Source organism: Myotis yumanensis, unplaced genomic scaffold (assembly GCF_028538775.1).
Source record: "Myotis yumanensis isolate MYYU_CA2020_CCGP unplaced genomic scaffold, mMyoYum1.0.hap1 SCAF_13, whole genome shotgun sequence".
In the NCBI taxonomy this organism is placed as follows: domain Eukaryota; kingdom Metazoa; phylum Chordata; class Mammalia; order Chiroptera; family Vespertilionidae; genus Myotis; species Myotis yumanensis.
Window position 1 is genome coordinate 10920359 of NW_027223764.1, and position 22918 is coordinate 10943276.

The window sequence follows — 22918 nt, forward strand, 5'->3', positions numbered from 1 at the left end:
ATTAGTAGAAGTTTAAATGTTGACTACTAACCTAAAAGGATTACTTTCCCATGTGACACCCTACCCACTTCATGAGTTATACCAATGTCTTGAGTTACACACAGTTTGGGTTTGATCTATGTTGATACACTGAAAGGTGATAGTTAAGTTAGTTACCTCGATTCCCAGGGACTGGTGGTTCAGATCAACCGCAGGCAGAACTGGGCGAGGTCTGTTGATGAGCCACAGGAAGATGGCGACTCCACATGTCAGGAGGCAGATCAGTGCCGGGGTTGGAAGTGGGGAAAACAAGAAGTTAAAGATAAAAAGCATCTTGGTGAATAGCAGCAGGAAATGCAGGCCTAAAAAAAAAGAGAGAAGGAAACAAAAAGTTAGAGGAAATGGCTGTATCTTTTTACTCAGTCCTTCTAGGTTTATAGAAGGACACACACACACACACACACACACACACACACACACGGCTTCTACTCCTCCGAAAAGCCAGGGTTGGACCTCTCTAGGAGCAGGATTTATTTTTCTCTTCGCACTGTTTCCCTTAGCAATGTTGAAGATAATAGAATGTGTTCTACTGTACCCAGCTGCTACTTGACTGTCCTCCCACAAGGTGGAAAGGATCAAAGGAAACAAGTTAATCATTTCCCAGACAATTTTGAGGAATGACTCTTCCTTTATTTCTGGCCCACAAAGCCTAGAAGCAGCCTTCTGGACCCAACATAAGCTGGCAGTCAGAGGATGGTGCTTCAGAGAGCTTCCCTTTGCCCAGGCAGGCGAGGGTCAAGAAGGACCCTTCCGGCTGGATGTCTCTAGGATGAACCAAATGGCAGAGGGAACCTCTGTAGAGGTGAAACCACAGATTTTAGAAATCAAGTGCTCCGCATGAAGGACATTTCCTGCTGGCCCGATATGCCTTGCTCATTGCTTTCTGTCTTTTTAAAGCATCAGGAGGGGCTTACTAGGTCCAATGTGCTGTCCTCTGAGGATTCTGGGGGAAACATTTTTTTATTGGAAGCCACATGATCAGGTAGGCAGAAAGGATGCTGGAAAATGGGCCTGGCACATGGTGGCAGGTGAGCCCGGGAGATTTGGGCCAGGAAGAGACCTCAAGAAACCAAGAGCGACAAAGCCTTCTTCCAACACATCTTCTATTGTCGCTCCCAGCCAAGAGGAACACTTTGAAACTACGCTAATAGAAGGGACTAAAGTCTGGGCAGGTCCTAGGAACCAACTCCTGCCTCAGAGCTTTCACACTGATGAGAATAGTAACGCAGCAAACACAGGAGCACTGACTTGATGCCAAGCCCTGGGCTTGTAACGGAATGAAAGGCACTGGACTCCACCTAGTTCAAGCCTTTCTTGTTCCCTGGCCCTCCCACTAATAGCGCCTGCTTTGTCTTGCATATAGATATGGTAATCATCAGAGGAATTCTGCTTGGAGCTTGACATTTACGAAAACATCCCCTCTCATTTTCCCTCCCTTGACATAAAAGAAGCTTGAACTCTGCACTTTCTTAAGACAGATTTGAGGAACCACCAGGTCTCCCATCTTCTCAGTTGGTGCCTTCTTATCAATCAAACTTTCCTCACCCTGAACTCTGATGTTTTGAATTTTGATGGTTTGAAGTGTTGGACCCACAGATTTTGGACCAATAACAGGATAAGTTGTTTGCATGAATTACCTAATTTAATCTGACCAATGTCCTAAAGTAGCATTTTTACAGACAACAATATAGAAGCTCCCAGGGGGTAAAGTGACTTATCCAAGTTCATTTACCATTTTCATTGCTGCTTCCCCATTAAAATCTATAAAGCCACAACTCACGGGTAGAACTCCCAAGTTCAAGGAGACTGATTTGTCTGGCAGCTTACAGGTGACAGCAAAGGACGTTCAGAATTTGCATTCCTCAAAGTTTACTTCAATGCCCTATGAAACAGTATCTCAAAGATGAGGCCAAACATTCACTTTTCAAATCACAAGAGCAAGGCGAGTCCAATGAAACGTTTTATCGGATCAAGATAATCATCGCCCTTTGAACCGTGGGGCAGCTGCCACTAGCTGTCATCCAGAACGTTTTCTATCAAGGAACACACTCACTCCGTGCTAACTAAGGCTGTAAAACTTAGGAATTTGGTGTGGGAGTGAGAACAGTCTCAAGAAACCCTGAGTCACTCACCATTTATCTGCCCCCTGATTGGTTATCACCTGAGTTTGGAGTAGTCCCTCTCCATTTTATGGAGGAAAAGTGAACTTCCCGAGACTGGGATGACAGTCTCCAACTCCTTGGTTTCTTCCACATTGTGTTTAGGGGAAGGAAAAGACAACAAAGCAAGAACAAAAGCAAGGCCCCACAGGTGCTACCTTGTGTAACAATAGGTGCTATTGTGACTGTCTGCCAGGATTCTGAGAGCAGGGATTTCTTGAATCCAGCCTTACCTGGACTTGTGTGCTGAGTGGCTCTCCGGGAGGCAGCACCTGTTCAAGAGCCAGCCATACAGAACAGGATTCTAAGGCCGGCCACCCCAACCGAGGCCGGCGCAGACGGGAGGGTTATGAAATTGACAGAGCAGAAAGCAGTGCCAAAGGGAGGAGAAGCCTGCTCTGCCTTCGCCCATCCTGCCCACCGTCAGCCCCTCCCCTCGGCCTGGGACATTGCCACCAGTCCCGTAGTGTCTTATGCTCCAGGATCCTTCTCTCTGCCCCAGTGCCCCTGTCCAATTAAGAGGTTCTTACCTGCACGCCCCCTTCTCAGCTATGAGAACACATTGCTGCACTGAGGACTTTGCCCTCTTCCTACAGATGGCAGATTCAATGGGAGACTTGGCAAACAACGGCTTTAAAAGAGGGTCTAAAGGTGAAATTTATGTTCAGTTGTGGCGGTATGGGATGGGGGAGGGGCCAATAGCCTGGCAGGTAGCATAAAGGGAGGGGAGAGAGGGGGGGGGACAGGGAGAAAGAGAGAAAAGGGGAGAGGGAGAGAGAGAGAGAGAGAGAGAGAGGAAGAGAGGCAGTATCTGCTGTCAACCTTGACTGATTGTTATCATGTAGTAATATCAGCTTGAGGTCACCAGATGGTCAGATTTTTTTTTCTCCCTAGAAAACCTGGAACACTGGATTTTTATGAAACCTCCATTTTAACTCTTGGCTCAAATGGTAAGTGTCTGGTTTGGGATGAACAAAAACACATGTGGTTTAACCTGGACGGTGGTCCGCCACTGAGCGCTTCTGTTAGACATTCCAGTCATACTGCCCACGAATGGAATGAGACTGACCACTTCCTCACAAACAGGGGAGGTGTTATGAATGCCAAGACCGGCTTCAGGAGAACAGCAGCACCTTGCCTGCACTGGATGTCGGAAGCCACCGAAGGATGTCGCTGTGTGGCACCTGCAATAGTGTGCTTTCCTATTACTGACCTGGTATCCAATTCAAACAGGATCGGCTCAGACTGTCAGCCGGTCTCTCCCTGCCTCCCCACATTTTTAAAAATTGAGGTAGAATTTGAGTAACACAGGATTAATCATTTTTAAATGTACAATTTAGGGACATTTAGTTCATTCATAACTACCATCACCCCATTAGAGGTGTACAACCATCACCTCTAATAAATCCCAAAATATTGTTATCACTCCAGAAAGGACATCCTGTAACACATTAAGCAGTCACTCCCCATTCTCTTCTCCTCCCAGACCTCAGGAACCTCAAATTTACTTTCTGCTTCTATTGATTGGCTAATTCTGAATATTTCATAGAAATGGCATTATATAATATGTGACTCTTTGTGTGTGATTTCTTTTACTCAGTATAATATTTTCAAGATTAATCCATGTTACACACTGACAGACTTCAGAGAGGAGGAAGGTGGGGGGGGGGGGGCGGAACTGGAAGAGATTAACCAAAGAACATATATGCATAGCCCGTGGACACAGACAGTTATGTGGTGAAAGCCTGGGGGGTAGGGGTTGGGTAGAGGTGGGCAAAGGAGGACATCTGTAATAGTGTTAACAATAAAAAAAAGATTTGTCCATGTTATGTATCAGTTCTTCATCCCTTCATATGGCTGCTAAATTAGCCCATCTTTTCATTTGCTTATTGGCCATTTGCATTTCTTTTGTAAAGAAATGTCTATTCCAGTCCTTTGCCCATATTTTAAAATTGGTTGTCTTTTTAGTTTTGGGTTGTAAGAGACCTTTATGATTCACTAATATTTTCCCCCATTCTGTGGTCTGCTCTTTCAGCTAGCTCGGGAATTAAACAGGTAGGTTCTTTTTAATGCACTAAACACATGTTTTTAACCTTGTAATGCTACCCACCGCTAGAGAGGATTTGTGCCCCTGTCATGTAACTCTCACTATAATTGGGAGAAACAGAGGGCCTGAGAGAAGGTAAGACCTTCAGGTTGGGTTATGCCATCCTGACTGGGAAGCTCGGGTAACCATTCCAACCTTTAGAAATTGTTAACACATATGTGCTCAAATGAATGAGGGAAAAGCCACCATTGCTTCCGTCGTGTGTCCTGTGTCACTCAAATTACAATTCTGTTTTGGCCACTTCACAGAATGCCCTGCAAGCAATTGGTGAGATAGCATTTCCTCTTCCCTTTACGTCACTCCTAGTTGGGAAAGTGTGGGTAGGGAGCAGTGCAATAGTGGTAAAGAAAAGAGGAAAGAGAGCTGTGTTTTGCTCTATCTTGGAGTTCCTGTTCCAAGTTATCTGAAGGTGGTGGAGCAAGCCACAGTGCGTATTAGGAAGGTCCCAAGTGGAAAGCTTCCTCCACTCTGATGTGGTCACAGTGACATGCCTCCGACCCACACCCCTGGGTGCCAATTTGCCCCCAGCCATTCCCCTTGATTCACTCCAGGGCCTTTCGTTGTCTGGTGGTATGGATGGCCATAGCCATGTCGCTCATCTTCTGGCACCTACCTGTTTAATTCCCGAGCTAGCTGAAAGACCCCTTCTGCTTGCGAGCTCCCAGGAGCAGCCTTGGTGTCTAGGTTATGATCACCCCATATTCAGCTTTGGGTTTTTCTTCTTTGTGGATTTAGAACAGTATTTCTTCATTACGTCTAATTTTCTTTGAATAAAATCCCTAAATGGCCCCTTCTACCCTAACATTCAAATTTTGATCAACCATAAGTTCATTTCTTTCTTTTTTTTTTTTTTTAATATATTTTATTGATTTTTTACAGAGAGGAAGGGAGAGAGATAGAGAGTTAGAAACATCGATGAGAGAGAAACATCGATCAGCTGCCTCCCGCACATCTCCTACTGGGGATGTGCTCACAACCCAGGTACATGCCCTTGACCGGAACCGAACCTGGGACCCTTCAGTCCGCAGGTCGACGCTCTATCCACTGAGCCAAACCGGTTTCGGCCATAAGTTCATTTCTAACTTAGAGTCTCTGTATTTACTCTTCCCTTGGCCTGGAGCACTGTTTCCCAGATCTGCAATGGTTACATAGGCTTATAGGTCTGGTCTCAACTCAAATGCCACTTCCTCAGAGGTTTGCTCTGATCACCCTATTAAATATTGCCCTTTTTACCCCAGTCACTACCATGAACCTTGCTCTCTCTTTTCCGTGACACCGTTCGCTCTCCAAAATAGTCCTGGCCCCTTATCATCTGTTGACCCTACGGAATTTCTTTATTTTATTTATTTATTTTTTTTAAAAAATATATTTTATTGATTTTTTACAGAGAGAAAGGGAGAGGGATAGAGAGTTAGAAACATTGATGAGAGAGAGACATCGATCAGCTGCCTCCTGCACACTCCCTACTGGGTATGTGCCCGCAACCAAGATACATGCCCTTGACCGGAATCAAACCTGGGACCCTTGAGTCCGCAGGCCAACGCTCTATCCACTGAGCCAAACCGGTTAGGGCTGGAATTGATGTTCTAATTGGAACAAGGATTCTTCTTCTGTTCATTTCAGTGCCTCCAGTGCCTGCACTGTGCTTGGCACACAACACAGTAAACTTTCAATGAGTGGTTGCTAAATAAATGACCAGTTTTCTGGTTCAGAATTGTCTGTTCTAATGACTCTTAGTGAACCCATTTTTTCCTTAGTAAAACTTCCCCCAAACTCCCTAAACTTAGGTCAGTGATGGTGAACCTATGACACGCGTGACACACGAACTCATTTTTTTGGTTGATTTTTCTTTGTTAAACGGCATTTAAATATATAAAATAAATATCAAAAATATAAGTCTTTGTTTTACTATGGTTGCAAATATCAAACAATTTCTATATGTGACATGGCACCAGAGTTGTTAGGGTTTTTCAAAATGCTGACACGCCAAGCTCAAAAGGTTCGCCATCATTGACTTAGATCATCACAAGTCATTCTGGGAATCTTGAGATGAGTACTCCTAAGTCAATATTTTGGCAAGGTAGTGGGGTAGGGGTGGTGGGTGGTAAAAAAGAATGTATTTCTTTCTTTTTTTTTTTTAATCCTCATCTGATGACATTTTTTTCATTTTTTTTTTTTTTTTTTTTTGTAGAGAGAGTGGAAGAGAGGGAAAGACAGACAGAAATATTGATGTGAGAGGAACACATCAATTGGTTGCCTCCTGCATGTGCCCTGACCAGGGCCCAGGTGGGGGAGGAGCCTGCAACCCAACCGATGTAGGTGCCCTTGACTGGAATTAAATCCAGGACCCTTCGGTCTGCAGGCTGACGCTTTGTCCACTGAGCAAAACCAGCTAGGGCAAAAAGAATGTATTTCTAACACATATCAAGGATCACTCAGGATCAGTCAACCCCAGACTTGGTAGAACCTACAGAATAAATCTTATCAAATAAAGTCATCTATAGTGGTAAGTAGCCAGAAAGTCCAGCCTAGAAATAAATAATTCTGTTACCCTGGGTTTCTGGAATTCAAGCAAATTATCTTTGCTTTGAGGCCTGAAGAACTAATTACTTTCTATGAAATATTGAGATGTAAAATATAATTATAGATTTTTTAAAAAGTCTGCCTCCTAGCAAGTGGCACACTCATTTGGATTTGATTGGTTTCTCTGTCCTCTTGCATGTATGGGCTTATTCTGTGGCGAGAGAAAGCTCATTAAATGGGAGACCAGAGTCCCCAAGTTCTCACACCCAATTAGTTAACACCTTCTTCCATTTGGAGTTACTTTCTCCTAGAGACTAGGTTGCAAGTTTTCACAACTCATAATGACTCCAATGGGACCAGTGTGTTATTGAAGAGGCTGTATATGAAAGTTTGGGTTCATTGGCTGGGCATTAAATTGCAATTCAGCTTCCATTGTTATTTTCCCTAAATTCCTGTCACCCCTCATTCAGGAGACAACCACCTCAGTCCTTAAATACGTAGTCAATATTTCTAGACAAATTCCAAAGTAATGGCAAAAGGTCAATAGAACATTACAAACCAATCATTTCATGAGCATACTTGGAAGGTCTGATAGCCTTCTCCTTAATATGCAATGAATGAAAGCCAGATATTCATTCTATATCAAGCTCCTTCACCCAGTTTCCTCAGAGCCCTGAACTAAGGGCTTTTCTTACACCACTTTACTCTTCTGTATCCAATGTCATTTTTTCATTACTAAGAAATTAAAAAGAACATGATTTGAGACAACGATCTTGTTTCAGAAAACTTAAACAGTCAGATAAAAGCCTGGTATGGTAGAGCATTGGTTCTTAAGGAGAGTAAATCTCAGCTACAGGTTACTTAAAATTAGGGAAAAACATTCAACTTCACTTATAGCTTTAAAACATGTACATTTAATGGATGGACCTGGAGAGCATTATGCTGAGTGGAATAAGGCAGTCAGAGAAAGGTAAATATCACATGATCTCACTCATTTGTGGAATATAATGAACAACATTAACTGATGAACTAAAAGAGATTGAGAGACATAGAAGCATCGAACAGACCATCCAACCTCAGAGGGAATGCAGGGGGTGGGGAGAAGATCAACCAAAGGACTTGTATGCATGCATAGAAGCATAACCCATGGACACAGACAGTAGGCGGGTGAGGGCATGTGCTAGGGGGGTGGAAACGACCAGGGAGAGGTCAATGGGGGGGAAAAGGAGGCATATGTGATACTCTAAACAATAAAGAATTAAATTTTTTAAATGCACATTTAAATGAAATGCCTTTCCCCACCCCTTAGGTTAGTCATGATGAAATAGTGCAAAATGTGCTGTGAGTCATGGAGATAAATTTGGTGCAGCCTCCTTAGAGATGTGCCCCTTGCCCTTGACCACAATTCAGTATGTGTGCCCTTTGACCTAATGACTCTGCTAGTAATTTTTCCTGTAGAAAGATACCAGTTCAATCCAGTGCATCACATGTGCCTGTGTAAGGGACCTGTGAAGGATGTGAGTCAGACGACTCGGGCTCAAACCCTGCTTGGTCATCTTCTTTGTGACCTGGGGTAGATCCCCGCTGTATGGTTTCTAATCTGGAAAATGGTAATAATTTCTGCCTCAGAAGGCTGTCCCCATGACTAAAGGGGTTAATGTACCTGTAAAGTGCTTAGAACAGTGCCTGATGCATAGTCTCAGGTATCAGCTCTTCTGCTCATCATCATTAAATCTATAAAAGTGTTTATCGCCCTGGACAGTGTGATTCAGTGGCTATCCATTGACCTGCACACCGAAGGGTCTCGGGTTCGATTCCTAGTCAAGGGCACGTATCTGGGTTGCAGGTTTGATCCGATCCAGCCTGGAAGCAACCAATTGATGTGTCGATGTTTTTTTTTTTCTCTCTCTCTCTGTCTCCCCTCAATTTCCTCTCTTTTCACTCTCTCTAAAAATCAATGGAAAAAATATTCTTGGGTAAGGATTAACAACAACAAAACAGGAAGGAAGGGAGGAAGGAAGGGAGGAAGGCAGGAAGGAAGGAAGGAAGGAAGGAAGGAAGGAAGGAAGGCAGGAAGGAAGGCAGGAAGGAAGGAAAGCAGGAAGGAAGGAAGGAAGGAAGGAAGGAAGGAAGGGAGGGAGGAAGGAAAGAAAAATGTTTATAATGCCGGAGACCAGGAGAGCCTTCCTTGACAGGAGAGTAACCAAATAAGTCATAGCACTGATACAGTGGAACTCTTGGCAGATATGGAAAAGAATAAAGAAGATCTGTATGCCTTGATATGGAAAGTAGAAAGAAAAGCAGCAACAACCATGATCAGACAATGTGCATGTTTTTGTGTTGCTAAATGCATACTCCTCATAGAAAAAGACAGACGGGAGAGGGAAAATCATGAATGGATTTTCCAGAAATTCCGAGTGTGCAATCATCAGCCAAAGATATTTAAGTGCTTGAGTGTGTATCAGGCATCATTCCAGGGGCTGGGAAGCAGCAGTGAAAACCCCACCCTGGCGGGGCTGTATTTTATTGGAGAGTTTGACAACAAGCCTAAACAATACCTAGATTATATTTTTAAAAATGGAATTAAAAAAAAATAAACTAGAAAAGGAGGATTGAGGGTTCATCAGGGTTATGTTTTGTGGTTGTTAATCAAGGAGGTTAGAGTAGGTCTCCGAAGGGAAGTGACACTTGAGAGTATGTATCACTTATCACTGGATCTGAAATATGCATGCTATCCTCAACAAACCGTAAAGTGAACAACTCCAAATTATCCAGCCCTGGACTTTGGCAGCTGACGGAGGAAGTTGCCCCACCTTTCAGGGGGTGGGGCGGCATTTCCTGCCAGCACCCCTGAGAATACAGCCTCGCTTTGTTTCTAAACGTGCAGCTGCCCCACCACCAAAGCCACACTCGCCTTTCCCCAGCGCTGGTGAGCGCAGTGCTCTCAGCCACGGAGCAGGCCAGTCCCACAGCAGCTCTGGGGGTGGAAACACTTTTCATTCATTTCTTTAGCAGATAAGAAACCAGAGCAGAGATCACATTTCAGTCCCAGGGCCTCAGGCTGCTGAGGAAAGATGTTGGCATAAGTTCCTGACCTATGAGCCTACAGATAACTTGCCAGCCACTCACCAGCGGTGCTCAGGTGACTTACAGTAACCTTCTCCACCAAGCAAGGCCAGGGCACCAGGCACAGGTGGCTCTCCTCCTCCGGGGACCTGGTGCCCAGCCTGCTCTGAAGCACACACACCGGGGGATGGCCCAAGACAGAGGAGAAAGGGCCCTTCTCACCTACCCCGGGCCATGCCAGGCAGGACAAGAAGACAGCATTACCGAAGGAGATCCCTATTCAACCCCGGAGGCTGGCCCAGTAGTCACCTCCACACCACGGAGAGATTCTGTGAGAGTTTCAATAATTAACACAAGAAAGTGATAGGAAGCTCCCCCATGTCACTCTTTCTAGCCCAATTGCTAGGCCACACGGTAACAGTTCCAACATGGAAGGCAGCTGGCAGGGAGAGGGCGAGGGCTAGGCATGAGACAGGTGCCCTGGCCCGCCAGCAGGCACCCCAGCAATAAATCGTGAGGGTTTCGGTGCATATCCTTTGGGGATAGCTTTGCTGCCAATTCGCACAGGAAAAGCTGCAGGCACCAGAGCTCAGGAGGGTTGTGAGGAATGGGTTCAGGTCTCAGGGAGGCTTCCTGCGATTCTGTGAACAACTTAGGCTGTGAGAACTTCCAGGCAGAGGCTGCCAGGCTTTCAGAGTCCACTGTGCCCAACACAGTGCCTGGGCCACCTTGCCCTTTCGCTCACTACTGGCACAAGTTCAGAGCAAGGTAACTAGGGAAGGGGATCTGTTGAAGAAAACAGGTCTCAGAATTCAATCCTGCAATGACATGATGTGCACCTGTCACTTCGTATCAATGCAGAGGCGGGCAGAATCGGCTGAGCCCTCCTCTGAAATGCCACAGCCAGGGGCTTCATGCCATGGCAAGGACAATGCTAAGTAGCCTGGCCCAAATGAAGCCAAGGTCCACTCATTCCGCAAGCATTTGACTATCTGAGCACCTACTATGTGCTAGGCAGTGTGCTCAGCATGGGGAAAGCACACGTAGAGTGCATAGTAGGGAATAAAGCCAGTTATTCAGGCAGTAAACACATGCTCTATGGGATGTGCCCCAGTTTTGAGAGCATCCGGTGGGCTGGAGAAGTATGTGAATGGCAAGAGATTCACTTATTCTCTGCACTTTAAATTGACTTATAACTTATTTTTAATAAGGCCAACAAAGATCTTGGATCCATGTGTGCCTAGCACTGTGCCATGTGCAGAGAGAAAAACACTTAGAAGATACAGTTTCTGCCCTTTGAGGATTTACGAGTCTATCAAACACTGAAAATACTTAGAGAAGGATTCAGTGTGTGGGACATGGGCTAATGAATTTGGAGAAGGGAGAGGCTCGTGTAGACTGCAGTGGGTGAAGGTAAAGGTATGGAGCTCTAGACCAGTGATTCCCAAAGTGGGCGCTACTGCCCCCCGGTGGGCGCTGCAGCGATCCAGGGGGGCGGTGATGGCCACAGGTGCATTTGGGGGCGATGAGTAACTGCTATTAAAATTTTAAAAAAATTAATTTCCAGGGGCTGAGTAATACTTTTTCTGGAAAGGGGGCCGTAGGCCAAATAAGTTTGGGAACCACTGCTCTAGACCCTCAAGGGTCTAGATCCCCTGACTTTATTGCCAATAGTCTCATTCCCAGGATCAATCAAGGATGATGACCCTATTGATGACACCAATGGCAATATAAACCCTCAGCTATGAGTCCAGCCAGGATCACTGTCATCGAACCATCCTTCTTAAATGTTTTCTGGGTGTCCCCATCTACTGTTTCCATGGATACCAGTCACTGCATTAGGTCGGATGATACCCAGATGTGGGTGACAGCTAATATGGCTAGAGGCACTAAAGCAGGAAAAGCAGGACATTTGGGGATGGGATGGTGAAGGGATATTTCTGATTTAGTTGAAGAAAAAGCCTCCAAGAAGGCTGAACGAGACAGTGCGTGGGGCCTGGTGTTGACACCACACCACTGGAGTCATTTCAATTCACAAACACCAGAGAGCCTTGGCCAGTTGAGCCGAGTGATATTTAATAAGAAAGCCCTCATTAGATCAAATAACTCAGTCCATGAAGGTAGCCTGGGATAGTTCTTGAGACACTCATCGATAGGCTGGTGACAGGCAGTGGCAAATCCAACTGGATCACCATCAGGTTTCTCACAAATCAGTCCAGCAGCCCTCCCTTAGGAAAAGCCTGCACCCCCAAAGCTCCCCAAGCCTGTTGCTGACCAAGTGATTTATGAGAGGACTGAGGTCAGGAAAACCAGTATCAGAGGTCTACTGGATATGATAAGAGAGCCTGTAAAAAGATAGGCTGGACAAAGTGCTAGGTCCCGTCACCATGTCAGGATAAGGTCAGAGTGATGCAAGAATTTGTGAAAGAGACCTTGCTACCTGGGCTCTCTGTGGAATCAGCCCTCACGCTACCTGGTTTGGCCAATGGTCAGGAGTCACCAGATCCAATTTGCAAATAAGCTTTATTGCCCATAGTCTCCTTTCCAGGGGCAAACTTTTAAGGTCATTGCCTTTTCAAGTTCCAAAGCAATAGCTCTACTACTTACTAGATGTGTGGCCCTGCAGGCAGTGACAATGTCACTGAGTGTAAGTTTCACTCAACTGTGTACAAGAAGGGGCCAGTGGTAATCTCTGCTCCAATGGGAGACTGGGTGGGCCTTCTGGTACACTGTTGGGCACATGGGGAGTTCTCAGTTGACTAGCTCCCCTTCCACTCACCTGTTTCCAACTCATTGTCAGTATCAGATGTTCTATTTTGAGACATCCCAAATGAGAGGAGATCATCAAGGTCTTCATTCTATAACCATCTTTCAACTTATGTGCAAAGGTCTTAACAACTCCTCATTTCTATTTAAATGGAGGATTTGTAGCTGGAGAGGGCATGGTAGACCTCTGAGCTCCGACCCACCCACCTCCTCTCACTCTACCCCACCCCTGCATTCTCCTACAAGCCTTCACAACCTCATAACTCTTACAATAGAAAGACCACTGGGAACCCAGAGATCTACTACCAGCTTCCCTGAAGAGGGGGGTACCATGGCCTTCCCATAGCAGTACAAGGGCTGCCTGACCTTCCAAAACTCATGTATTTATTCAAACAACATGAATGAAGTAAGAGCCTGGGAAATATCAGGCCCTGTGCCAGAGGAAAGAAGAAGGGCCCATTTCTGACCTCAGGACAGAGTCACTTAGGGGAGAAACAGACCTAGCAGAGTTTACAGCAGAGTGTGACATGAGCAGTGATGAACTCAGGACAGCTGGGGACACGTCGCCCTTGCAAGATGCTGCCCAAGATTCACCCCAGGCTGAATCCCAAATGAGGGTCAGTGCATCGCTGGCCGGGCATATGAGACAGACAGGAGCAGACACGTCACTCCTGGTTTCTAAAATATTGCCAAAGTCTGGTTTGGGAATTCCTCTGCCCGGAGGTGGGGGGACTTCTTAGAGGTGCAATTCACATGAAATTAACCATTTGAAAGTGAACAATTCAGTGGCACTTAGAACATTGACATGTTGGCCAACCACCACTTCTATCTAGGTCCTAAGCACTTTCGTCATCCACCAAGGAAACCCTGAACCCATTTAGCAGTTACTCCCCATTCCTCTCCTCCCAGTCCCTGGCAGCCACCAATCTGCTTTCTGCCTCTCTGGATTTGAAAAAAGTGGGAGGATGGTCAAAGGAGGGTTTCTCCCAGTTTCCAATTCTTTGGCCCATGCACTAAACTGGGTTCCTCAGAAACTGAGTCATGGCTTGCCTTTGGAACTAAACGCATTCAGAGTTCAAAGTCCAGCTCCAATCTCTGCACACCGAGTCCAGTTTCTTTCTTTCTAACTCTCAGTTTCTCTACCTATGGAACAAAGTACCTAGCTCACAGGACCGTTTTAAATATCAAGAGAAAGGCCCCATAAAACAGGACAGCACTGCCCCATAGAATATATTCAATGAATGGTCCTGTAATAATTGTAGTTCCAGAAAAATGTCAACCTGAAAAATATCTAATAAATATATAAACTTAATACCTGCCCTGGTTCCCATACTTAAAAATCTTATCACAACTACAATTTTTAGGAAATCTGAAGAAAGGCTAATTCCACACATGAGTGGATGGAGCATGGTGTTAGCATTAGACAGCTGGCTGCTTTGTTACCTTGGGAAAATTGCCATACCTCTCTGAGCCTACGCTCTCAACCATAAAATGGTGAAACCATCCACCTCGTAAGATTGTCTTAATTAAAAAAAAAAAGATTGTCTTAATTAAATGTGAGTGTATCACCCTGGCTGGGTGGCTCGGTTGGTTGGAATGTTGTCCCATGCACCAAAAGGGTTGCGGGTTTGACTCCCTGTTGGGGCACATACCTGGGTTGCAGGTTTGATCCCCAGTTGGGGCATGGGTGGGAGGCAACCAATCAATGTTTTTCTCTCACATCAATGTTTCCCTCTCTCCCTTCTTCTCTCTCTCAAGATCAATGAACATGTCCACAGGTGAGGATTGAAGAAAAAAAGAAAAAGAAAAAATGTAAGTGTATCTACTATGAGCTGGTGTTTAACTGGCTTCATCTTCCCTCTGTCCATTCATTCTCTGATGCTCTCCCTTCCCCTAACCCCCCAGCCTCCCTTGCAGAATATGTGGCCCCACTGTATACTTAGCATTTAGGAACTCAATGATGCACGGATTTTATTGTAGGTGTTTTTGTCTTCAAAGGGTTAGAATATAGCCTAGGAGAGATTACTGTTTTAGGTTAGGATCTAAGTCAAATGCCTGGCTAATACATTCTGTTTGGTCTGGGTAATGTTTGTTAAAAAAAAAAAAAAAAGAAAGAAAGAAATAAAAATGTGTTTTTCAGGGGTATGCCTGCCTTGCATTTTGCCAGAGTCCTCACTATCGACATCTTATTATGTACCATTTACTTTACTTGGCTATATGATCTGCCTGTCCTAAAAGCATCTGTGATTCTTGTTTTATTTAGGGTTTGTTCCTTTCATTGTGCCAAGCACACAACTGATACCAACCACATTTTATATGCCATGCCTCTTCCAAGATTATTCTAAGCTCATCTCAAACCCTTGTAAATTAGAGGGAACCGCCAGAGCATGCCTCCCGTGCTGGAATATAGCAAAAGCGATCAAGCAAACCCAATGATTCTATTTCTATTTTTTACCAAATCCATCTTTTACTTTTAACATTAAATTAAATATGTTTAATTGAATTATTTCTAAGACTCTGCCTCTGTGAGAGACCACCAGTCACCTACATGTTGGAGCTACCGATTCAATCCTACTTTTCAAACCTCCACAAGGGTTGACACCCACAGAAGCCAGAAAGCACCGACCGTGGAGTTCCTCCCTAATGCTCGCTCCTTAAACATCCTTGAAGTTCATCTGAGATTGTTGGCCCTTGCCCTTAAACAGACCCAGCTCCTTCAGAACCATTCCATCACTCAGTCACTCAGCAGCCGTTACCCCAGGAAGGAGTCAAAGTCCTCCATGAAAATGGAGGGTAACCCCCAGCCCACATGGGAGCTAGGGCAGATGCTCAGGCCCAGAAACCAGGTCTCGGTTGTGGTTCACCTCCGCAAGGGAGGCAGGAGGAAGAAAGTCTACCTCATACTCCACATTCCTCCTTCCACTCCCCCGTCCTGAAGAGGAGCGTCTACAGGAGGGCCCTAGAGACCTGGGAGAGAAAGTGCTGACACGTGCCTGGGACACAGCCCGCTCTAGATCCGCTGAAGCTGGGGGGTCAGAATGCCTTCTCAGCCTCTGCCCCACGCTCCCAAGACACCTTGCTCAACACCCCCCTCAACACGGTCCCCTTACCCTGGGAGGGGGGTCGCATCCCTCAGTGTTTCCAGCGATGGAGCTTCCTGATCCAAGTTCTTCTGGCACGTGAGTCCCTGTTCTTCTTCCCTCACCCCTGTCACCTCCAGGGACTGAGAGGCCTCAGAGCATCCATGCAGACCGATGGCCCAGCTCAGAGTGCCCCCGTTCTGCCCCGTCTGCCGGCCCCACGTTAGGCCATGGCCGGGCTCCTGAACGTGCTCTGCTCGGGGACTCCACTTCCTGGTTTTTCTTTTACAACTGAAAGTGGAAGCGTCTGACCAGGAGGGAGAAGGCGCCAAGCCTACCCTGGCAGCTTGTCAAATGCCTTAACCCCAGCCCCGAGGGCTGAGACGCAGCCGGCCCACATCCCACTGTTCACCCTTTCCTCCTTTGACCACCTCGGAGGGAGCAAAGAACAAAAATCAAACAAACAAAAGTGACAGGAGGTGCCCCTCAGACAGTGTGTCGAGGAAGTGACGCTGCTCCCTGCTAGAGTCACAGAGCAGGGAAGTCCCTCCGGAGGCAGCTCAGCCCTCACAGAACTCCCTGCACCCGAGGGGAATCGGAGGCCAGCCCAGCCCCCGGGGGTGTCAGCCCCTCTTCAATCCCCGGCATACCTGCCTCAGGCCGAAGCAGTGCTGATAAAGCCACAATGCACCAGGCCAGGAAGGCAGGGGTGAATGGAAAGACTTTGTTTTCCTTCCTCTGACCCATCAGCTCATCCTTTTCATCCCCCAGACTTTAAATCAAAAATCCGTTCTGCTGCCTCCCTCACCTCCCCAAGGTAAACTTGGAAAATTAAAGCACAGTTCCAGACAAGCACACGTGCCAGGAGCTGTCAGACTGACCTGGCTCGCATCTAGTAGCTTCTGGAAAACCCAGCGTCACACACACACACACACACACACACACACACACAGCGATGACCGTGGAAAAGGCAAATACCTTCTTAGTATTGTTATGAAATTGTTTAGAATGTTCAGGCCTCCTGAAAGTCTCCTGGGGGTTAGCAGAGGTATCAGGACCTGTACTAGTCTCATTGGATTCGCCGAAGGCTGTGGCCACAGAAGGGCACGGGAGCTTCCATTCTGAGACTTAGAAGCAGAAATACGAGTTCTTCTGCCCCTTCCTGTCCCCCTTCCTCCCTCCCACCTCCCAGACACCCCGGAAGTTAACAGCACGTTTCCAGCCAGATTAGGATTTCTTCTCTCTCCAAGAGAGGAGTCCTAAAAAGTTCCAACTAAAAACACCAGGATAAGCCTGGCCACAATCTCAGAGAACAGGAGTTGGTCCCTGGGTCTCCCCGAGACCACCTAAGACATGGAAGAAGGTGAAGTACAGGAAGATGAGGGTAGCACCCCACTTCTGGGGCATCTCATGGCTGGAGGAGCACTTGGCTTGGCTTAGTTTCAGCAGCTCAACCCCCCAAGAGGAAGGTTCCCCCAGCGGAGAGCCCAGGACAGCAGAATGGGCGTGGAGTCTCGGCCACTCTAATGCGTGGGCTGTTCCCTGGGTGCTGTCTTCTTTTACCAACCAGATGAAGAGCTCAGAGCCAGGAAGAGACGAGCCTCTCTTTATTTCTAATTGTTTCCTCCAGAACCAAATGCTCAAGTTCAGAACACTCTGGCTCATTCTAAAGGGCTAGCTGACTTGCATTCCTAGTCAGTCCTCTGTGCACATGAGTAACAGCCCCGAGATTTGAGAGAACAGAAGGCTTGGCAATCCACACGAATAGCAGCCTTTAGCAACACACTGGTCGTGACTCAAACCCTTGCCTCGCCACAACATCTCAGCTGTGTAGCCCAGGCCACGCTGTTCAAGCCCAGAGGCACATGATTTGTTTATGAAATGCGATACCAACCACCTCCCAATGAGGTAATGCCTGTCCTGCACTTAGTAGAGACCCCAGCACCCGATAGAGTGTCTGCTAAGGTTTTTCTTCTCCTTTCTTCCAAATGGGAACTCTGCCATCAACAGCTGATGAATGAATGCCCTTTCTAACCATATTGACACAGAGATTTCTGAATGGAAGATGGAAGAGACCCACATCCTGGCTCCGTCTATAATCCTCAGAGGGTTTAAGTCTGTTTTGATAGTATTTAGTAAAATGAACAACTTTCTCTTCCAAGTCTATCTTCTGCCAGCATTCAGCTCGCTTCAATGTCTCCACCCGGTTTTGATTGATTTTCTTTCTTGTGCCTCCCACATAAGTCAGCTAAGATGACTACTCAACGAAATGCAATTTCATGTTGAAAGTGCCTTGGGCTGAGAATGTACACATGTCCCACTTTCCTCCCATCCCTGCTCTCCCATAGACATGTAAACTCTAGAGCAGGCAGAGTTACTGCTGCTTACCTGGAAGGATCCGCTCACTTCCTGGGTGCAGGGAATGGGCCCCTCACAGCTGGCTGTAGGGGCTCAGCACTGCCGGCAGGCACCTCTGCCTTTTCCACAGCACTGAGGACTGGCCACACCTGAAGGCAATGTGTACTGTCCTGAGAGTGGCCAACCAGCTCCCCTGGAAACTTTGAACCTGTTGCAACAGAAGTTCAAAGGTAGAAGTTACCTCTTCAAACACTCGTAGTAACCTCAGACAGTGAGAAGTGTAGAATTTGGCAAAAGGTTAAAACAGGAGATTGTTATGCAATGGGCTTAAGAGGAAGGGAAAAAAAAAAAGCCCTCAGATACGAAAGCTAAGATTTAACAAACAAAACCCTTTGTAGAGCCCATACCTCTGGGGGAAAAAAGAGGGTCGGTAGGGCTTTGCATCTGTTTTGGGGGCAGAATCCTTGAGATTGCAACAGGAAAAGGAAGATCTAAAGAAAAGCAAAGATTAAAGCACTCCCTGAACTGAGAGTGAGAGAAGAATGAGAAGCCACTCTAATTGTTACTCAAGCTCTAACTTTAAGGTTGGAATAAGCAGAGGCCAGTGACCCCTCCAGAATTAGAACATCGCTAAAAAACCAAATAAGGCAAATCACTCTAGAGTCTAGACTGAGGCACAAACCAGCTAGGTTGAATTTAGTACTCAGAATCCTGGCCTTGACCTGGTAGCTCTGTGTGTCCCAATACGCCAAGGTTGCGGCGGGTTCGATCTCCCATCAGGGCACACACAAGAAGCAATCAATGTGTGCATAATTAAGTGGAACAACGAATCAATGGTTTTCTCTCTCTCTCTCTCTCTTTCTCTTTCTCTCCCCCCCCTCCCCCCTCCCGCAAGTCAATCAGTCAACACAAAATTAGAATGCAGAATCCTGGCTCCAACTACCCACAGCTTAGCAAGGCCCTGGAAGGAGTAGGATTGCTATTGCATCACTGTTCAGCCTATATCCTACTCTCTCTTTCTATTTGGAAGTCCCTAATCCCCATTCTCGATTCCAAAATCTTGAAGACTACAAGGCATCATTACTGAACAAAAATGGTGAGTGGAGGTGAGAGAGGCCCTGGAGATTGTGTTTAATATCTATTTTACAGGTGAGGCCAATGGAGGCCTTTTCAGATGAAAGAAATCGCTCAGAATCACACAACCAGTTATCGAGGCAAGACCTGCGGTAGGGACACAGACACCCATCGCATTGCCTCTGCCCCTATGGTGCTGCATCATGGCTAAGTATTCGTTTAACCACCAGTAGACCTTAGGCACTTGAAGGCTTTCTGTGGACCAGGCCTGCAGAAATTCGTGGAAATACTACATTAGGTTTCTTCTAACTACTTGGTCAGGTGCCCAATATAAAAATTAGAAGCCAATACCACTTCCTGCTGGTAGCCACAGGAGTGGCTACCACACTAACAAAGAGGTCTTATTAGGCTGGATTCTCTAGGTCTGAGGTGCATTAACTCTTCAAGGTCACTTCTCGTCACAGAGCCCTAGTTCTGCCTTAGGACCTGAGAAGAAAAGGGCTCTAAGAAGTGGCTAAAGAACTGGGAGCATGAGTCCCCTTGATTGGACAAATGCCAAGTTGTGTTGGACCACCTTCTGATGCAGCGATTTCCAGAGCAAGATGCTTCAAGGCGGTGGTTCCCAAACTCCAGAAAGCCTCACGATTCCCTGGAGAGCTTGTTACAGCCCAGATGACTGAGCCAGTGCCAGAGTTTCTGGTTCAGTTGGCCTGGGTGTGGGCCTAAGCATCTGCATTCCTAGCAATTTGGGTGATGTGGATGCTGCTGATCTGGGGACCGCACTAGGAGCTCACTATCAGCATCACTGCTCCAAGCAGCCACCTGACCTTCAATGGACTCCACTACTGAAAGGTTAAAGGGGACTGTGTTTGGGGTAGTCTCGGCTATGCTGACCCTTCAGTTGGGAGGACAACTTGACACAGAGTGTAGCAGAGAGGTGTTACTCAAGATCGCTGGCAGGCCAAGTCCAAGAATAGAGCTTTGGCAACAGTGGGAGGAATTGCTACTCACTGTCCCACTTCTCCTTTACGTAAATGTAAATCAAAGCCTCATGGCATCACAGCCAAACAACCTATATGGGAAAGAGTGTGGGAGTGTAGGGGGCGTTACCTGACCCAATAGCCTTAACTTTATTCTTGAGGGTACCTGAGACTCCAAAAGGTGAAGTAACTAGTGAGGGTAAGTCATTGATTCAGTAGGGGAGAAATGTCCAGAACCCAGGTCTCAGCGCCCTAGCATGATACACCATCTCTTGATAAACCATTGTTTCCCATAGCATCGCTCTTAAAAAAGAAAGGTGTCAGCTATAAAAAAGAAAAGTGTTAGATAGGCTTATTTTGAAACATCCTTCTGTCCTCCTGTTCTCCCCACAGCCATATGCAGTTAGAATTCAATAAAAAAAAGAAAATTCTTTTGAGATCGGGCATCCCGTGGCCCCAAAAAAGTGCCAACCTTTATTTTTCCAGGTCATTCATAGGTAAGGTGCTCGAGGTGTGGAAGAGTCTGACCCAGTAGCCGCCCCTCTGATCCACTTACACATGCTGCTCTGGTTGGTTTGTGTACATTCCTTCCCCTCTCCTAGGGACAGAGGAACCATGCATTTCATAGGCAGCAGTTCTAGAACACCAGAGGCCAACGTTCCAGAGTTTTCTAACAGAGCCTGGAAACAGTCGCTACACTTCTGGTGATAGGGCCTGACAACTCTTCAAAAGCAGAGTTTCTCCATTTTTGAAAGCAGGAAAAGACAGACCTTGGAAGTGAGCCAACTTTACCTAACACCACTGTGTGTTTGTATAGCTCCTCCCAGTTTATCAAACACTTCCAGAAGATCTCTTAGACCTGTGAGGTGTCAGCAAGGACAAAACCTTCAGTGGCTGTTGGGAGCCGGGCCCCTTGACAAGGAATTCATGTGGCTCTTCCAGGAAACCTGCCAGGGAGTTAGAGTTTGCACAGATGAGAAAATGGAATCTCAGAAAAAGTTCTTCACTCTCCCAAGATCCTAGAGCTTGGCCATGGGACCATGATGGGGGTAGTGGGGCCCAACATTATTTTTTTTTAATAATTTCAGGCTATTTGGTAAAGAAAGGCGATTTGTGGCTTGTCTATGAAAAAGAGCCCTTCTTTAAAGAGTTGGTTGCAAAGCAGATTTTAGAGCTGGGTGTGTGTGTGTGTGTGTGTGTGTGTTGCGGGGGGAAGGGCAGGGGAATGAATCAATCAGGGCATCAAATATTATTTCAAGGTATTATGGGGGGCGTTTGTAGATTCCAGACAGCATGAAGCTAATGAAGTCCTTCTAAGGAAAAGTGGAATTTCTCCTACTAATCCTCAGAATCCAGAGATTCCTCTTCAACCTCCAGCCCTCTGCTTTGGAATATTTCCTTAGATTTAGATGAGGGAATAGTTACTCAACAGTGCTCATTGTAAGCGTCCCAGATGAGGGCAAAGAAGAAGTATGGCGATGAGAAGAAAAATGGAAAGCACAGGGTGTCTGGAGGAGCTGGGGCACCTGGGGCACAGGGAACACTTATTCACAAGGACTTTCAGCTGCTTTGACAGCTAAGCTAAGTCTTTAGAGTCAGGCAACACGTCCCAGGAAGAAAGGGAAGCAGAGTCCTAGAGGGGTGGGCTGAGTCAGTTCATGTGAACTTAGTAATGATGGATCAGAAGGAAAGGAGGCGAGATGTCCCTCCCTACACTTAGCTGTGGAGCAGGGCAGAGGTTGTGATGCCACAGAGAGAGCAAAAGGAAAGCCGTGGTGGACCGACCTTTAGCTTCCCACATGGCAGAGCTGACGTTTACTCTTCCACTGAGATGTGAAAGGAAGGGGCGAAGTTCTTTAAACTCTTAACGAGGGTGCCACAATCGACCATTCTAATTATCGGAATTCCATACCCACCCTTTCCTGAGTTATCTGATGTTTCAAAGGGCTAATGGCACTCAAAGTACATCATACAGGGTAGAAATCTAAGGTTCTCATGCCAGCTCCTTTATGAAGGTCTTGAAGATGATCATGATCATGGACATTATGGCAGCACTGCACCAAGAGCTCTGTCCATAATCATTTAACCTCACAGTGACCCCATGAAAAAATTGTTATCATTTTGCAGAAGAGGAAAGGTTAAAAGAGGCCAGGTTGTGGCTTACAGTTGGCTCAGTCTCAGAGTCAGATTTTGAGTCCAGGCAGTCTTGAGTCCAGAGCCCAAGCATGCGTGTATGATTGAGTACAACCGATTCCACAGACCCCTTGCAATCTTGTGTATTTATGTATGTGTTTCTCTCTGGGACTTTCATTGGTCACTCAAAGGAAATTAACCATTGCCCCTAGAGGAAGCAGGACCCAATGCCAGCTACGTAGACCTGATGCCAAGGGTGGAACAAGAGCTACCTTTTCCCTTCTCAGAAGGCTGTCCCATCTGCTTGCTCATCCTTCCTGCCACTGAGCTCATTTCCCACACAAAACCTTTCTCCACTCAACTAGAGGGGGCAATGCACCACACATTCAGCTGCGCACCACCCCTCACCAACCCCCAGCTTTTTCTGCTTAGTTGCCTGCTGTTCTGTGAGTACCCATTGCTCTGTGCTGGGCTCTGCAGTCAGCCCTGCACCATGCAGCTTCACAGTGCACATGGGAGGAGCTGGACCCATAGCTCGGTGTCAGTAGCAGCTCATCTTGCTCAACTGGAGTCACTGACAGCAGCAGCTCGGGCACCCGGGGCTATTGAGGCCACTTGTTCATTCTTTGTGGG

At 46.5% G+C, this 22918-nt stretch overlaps 1 protein-coding gene across 2 annotated transcripts in view; it reads right to left on the reverse strand.

Annotated features, from left to right (window-relative positions):
* Nucleotides 1-18231, reverse strand: part of ACSL5 (acyl-CoA synthetase long chain family member 5) — a 41195-nt gene extending 22964 nt beyond the window's left edge. Inside the window, exons 1-2 of one of the 2 annotated variants that reach the window (XM_070432285.1) lie at nucleotides 18129-18231; nucleotides 157-341 (exon numbers count right to left, since the gene is read on the reverse strand). In XM_070432285.1, coding sequence (XP_070288386.1) covers nucleotides 157-312 — 156 coding nt within the window. In that variant the 5' untranslated portion in view covers nucleotides 313-341; nucleotides 18129-18231. Of the gene's footprint in view, nucleotides 1-156; nucleotides 342-15770; nucleotides 16173-18128 lie in introns of those variants that run through there. The other variant, XM_070432284.1, reaches the window with a different exon arrangement.
* Nucleotides 18232-22918: the final 4687 nt, after the last annotated feature.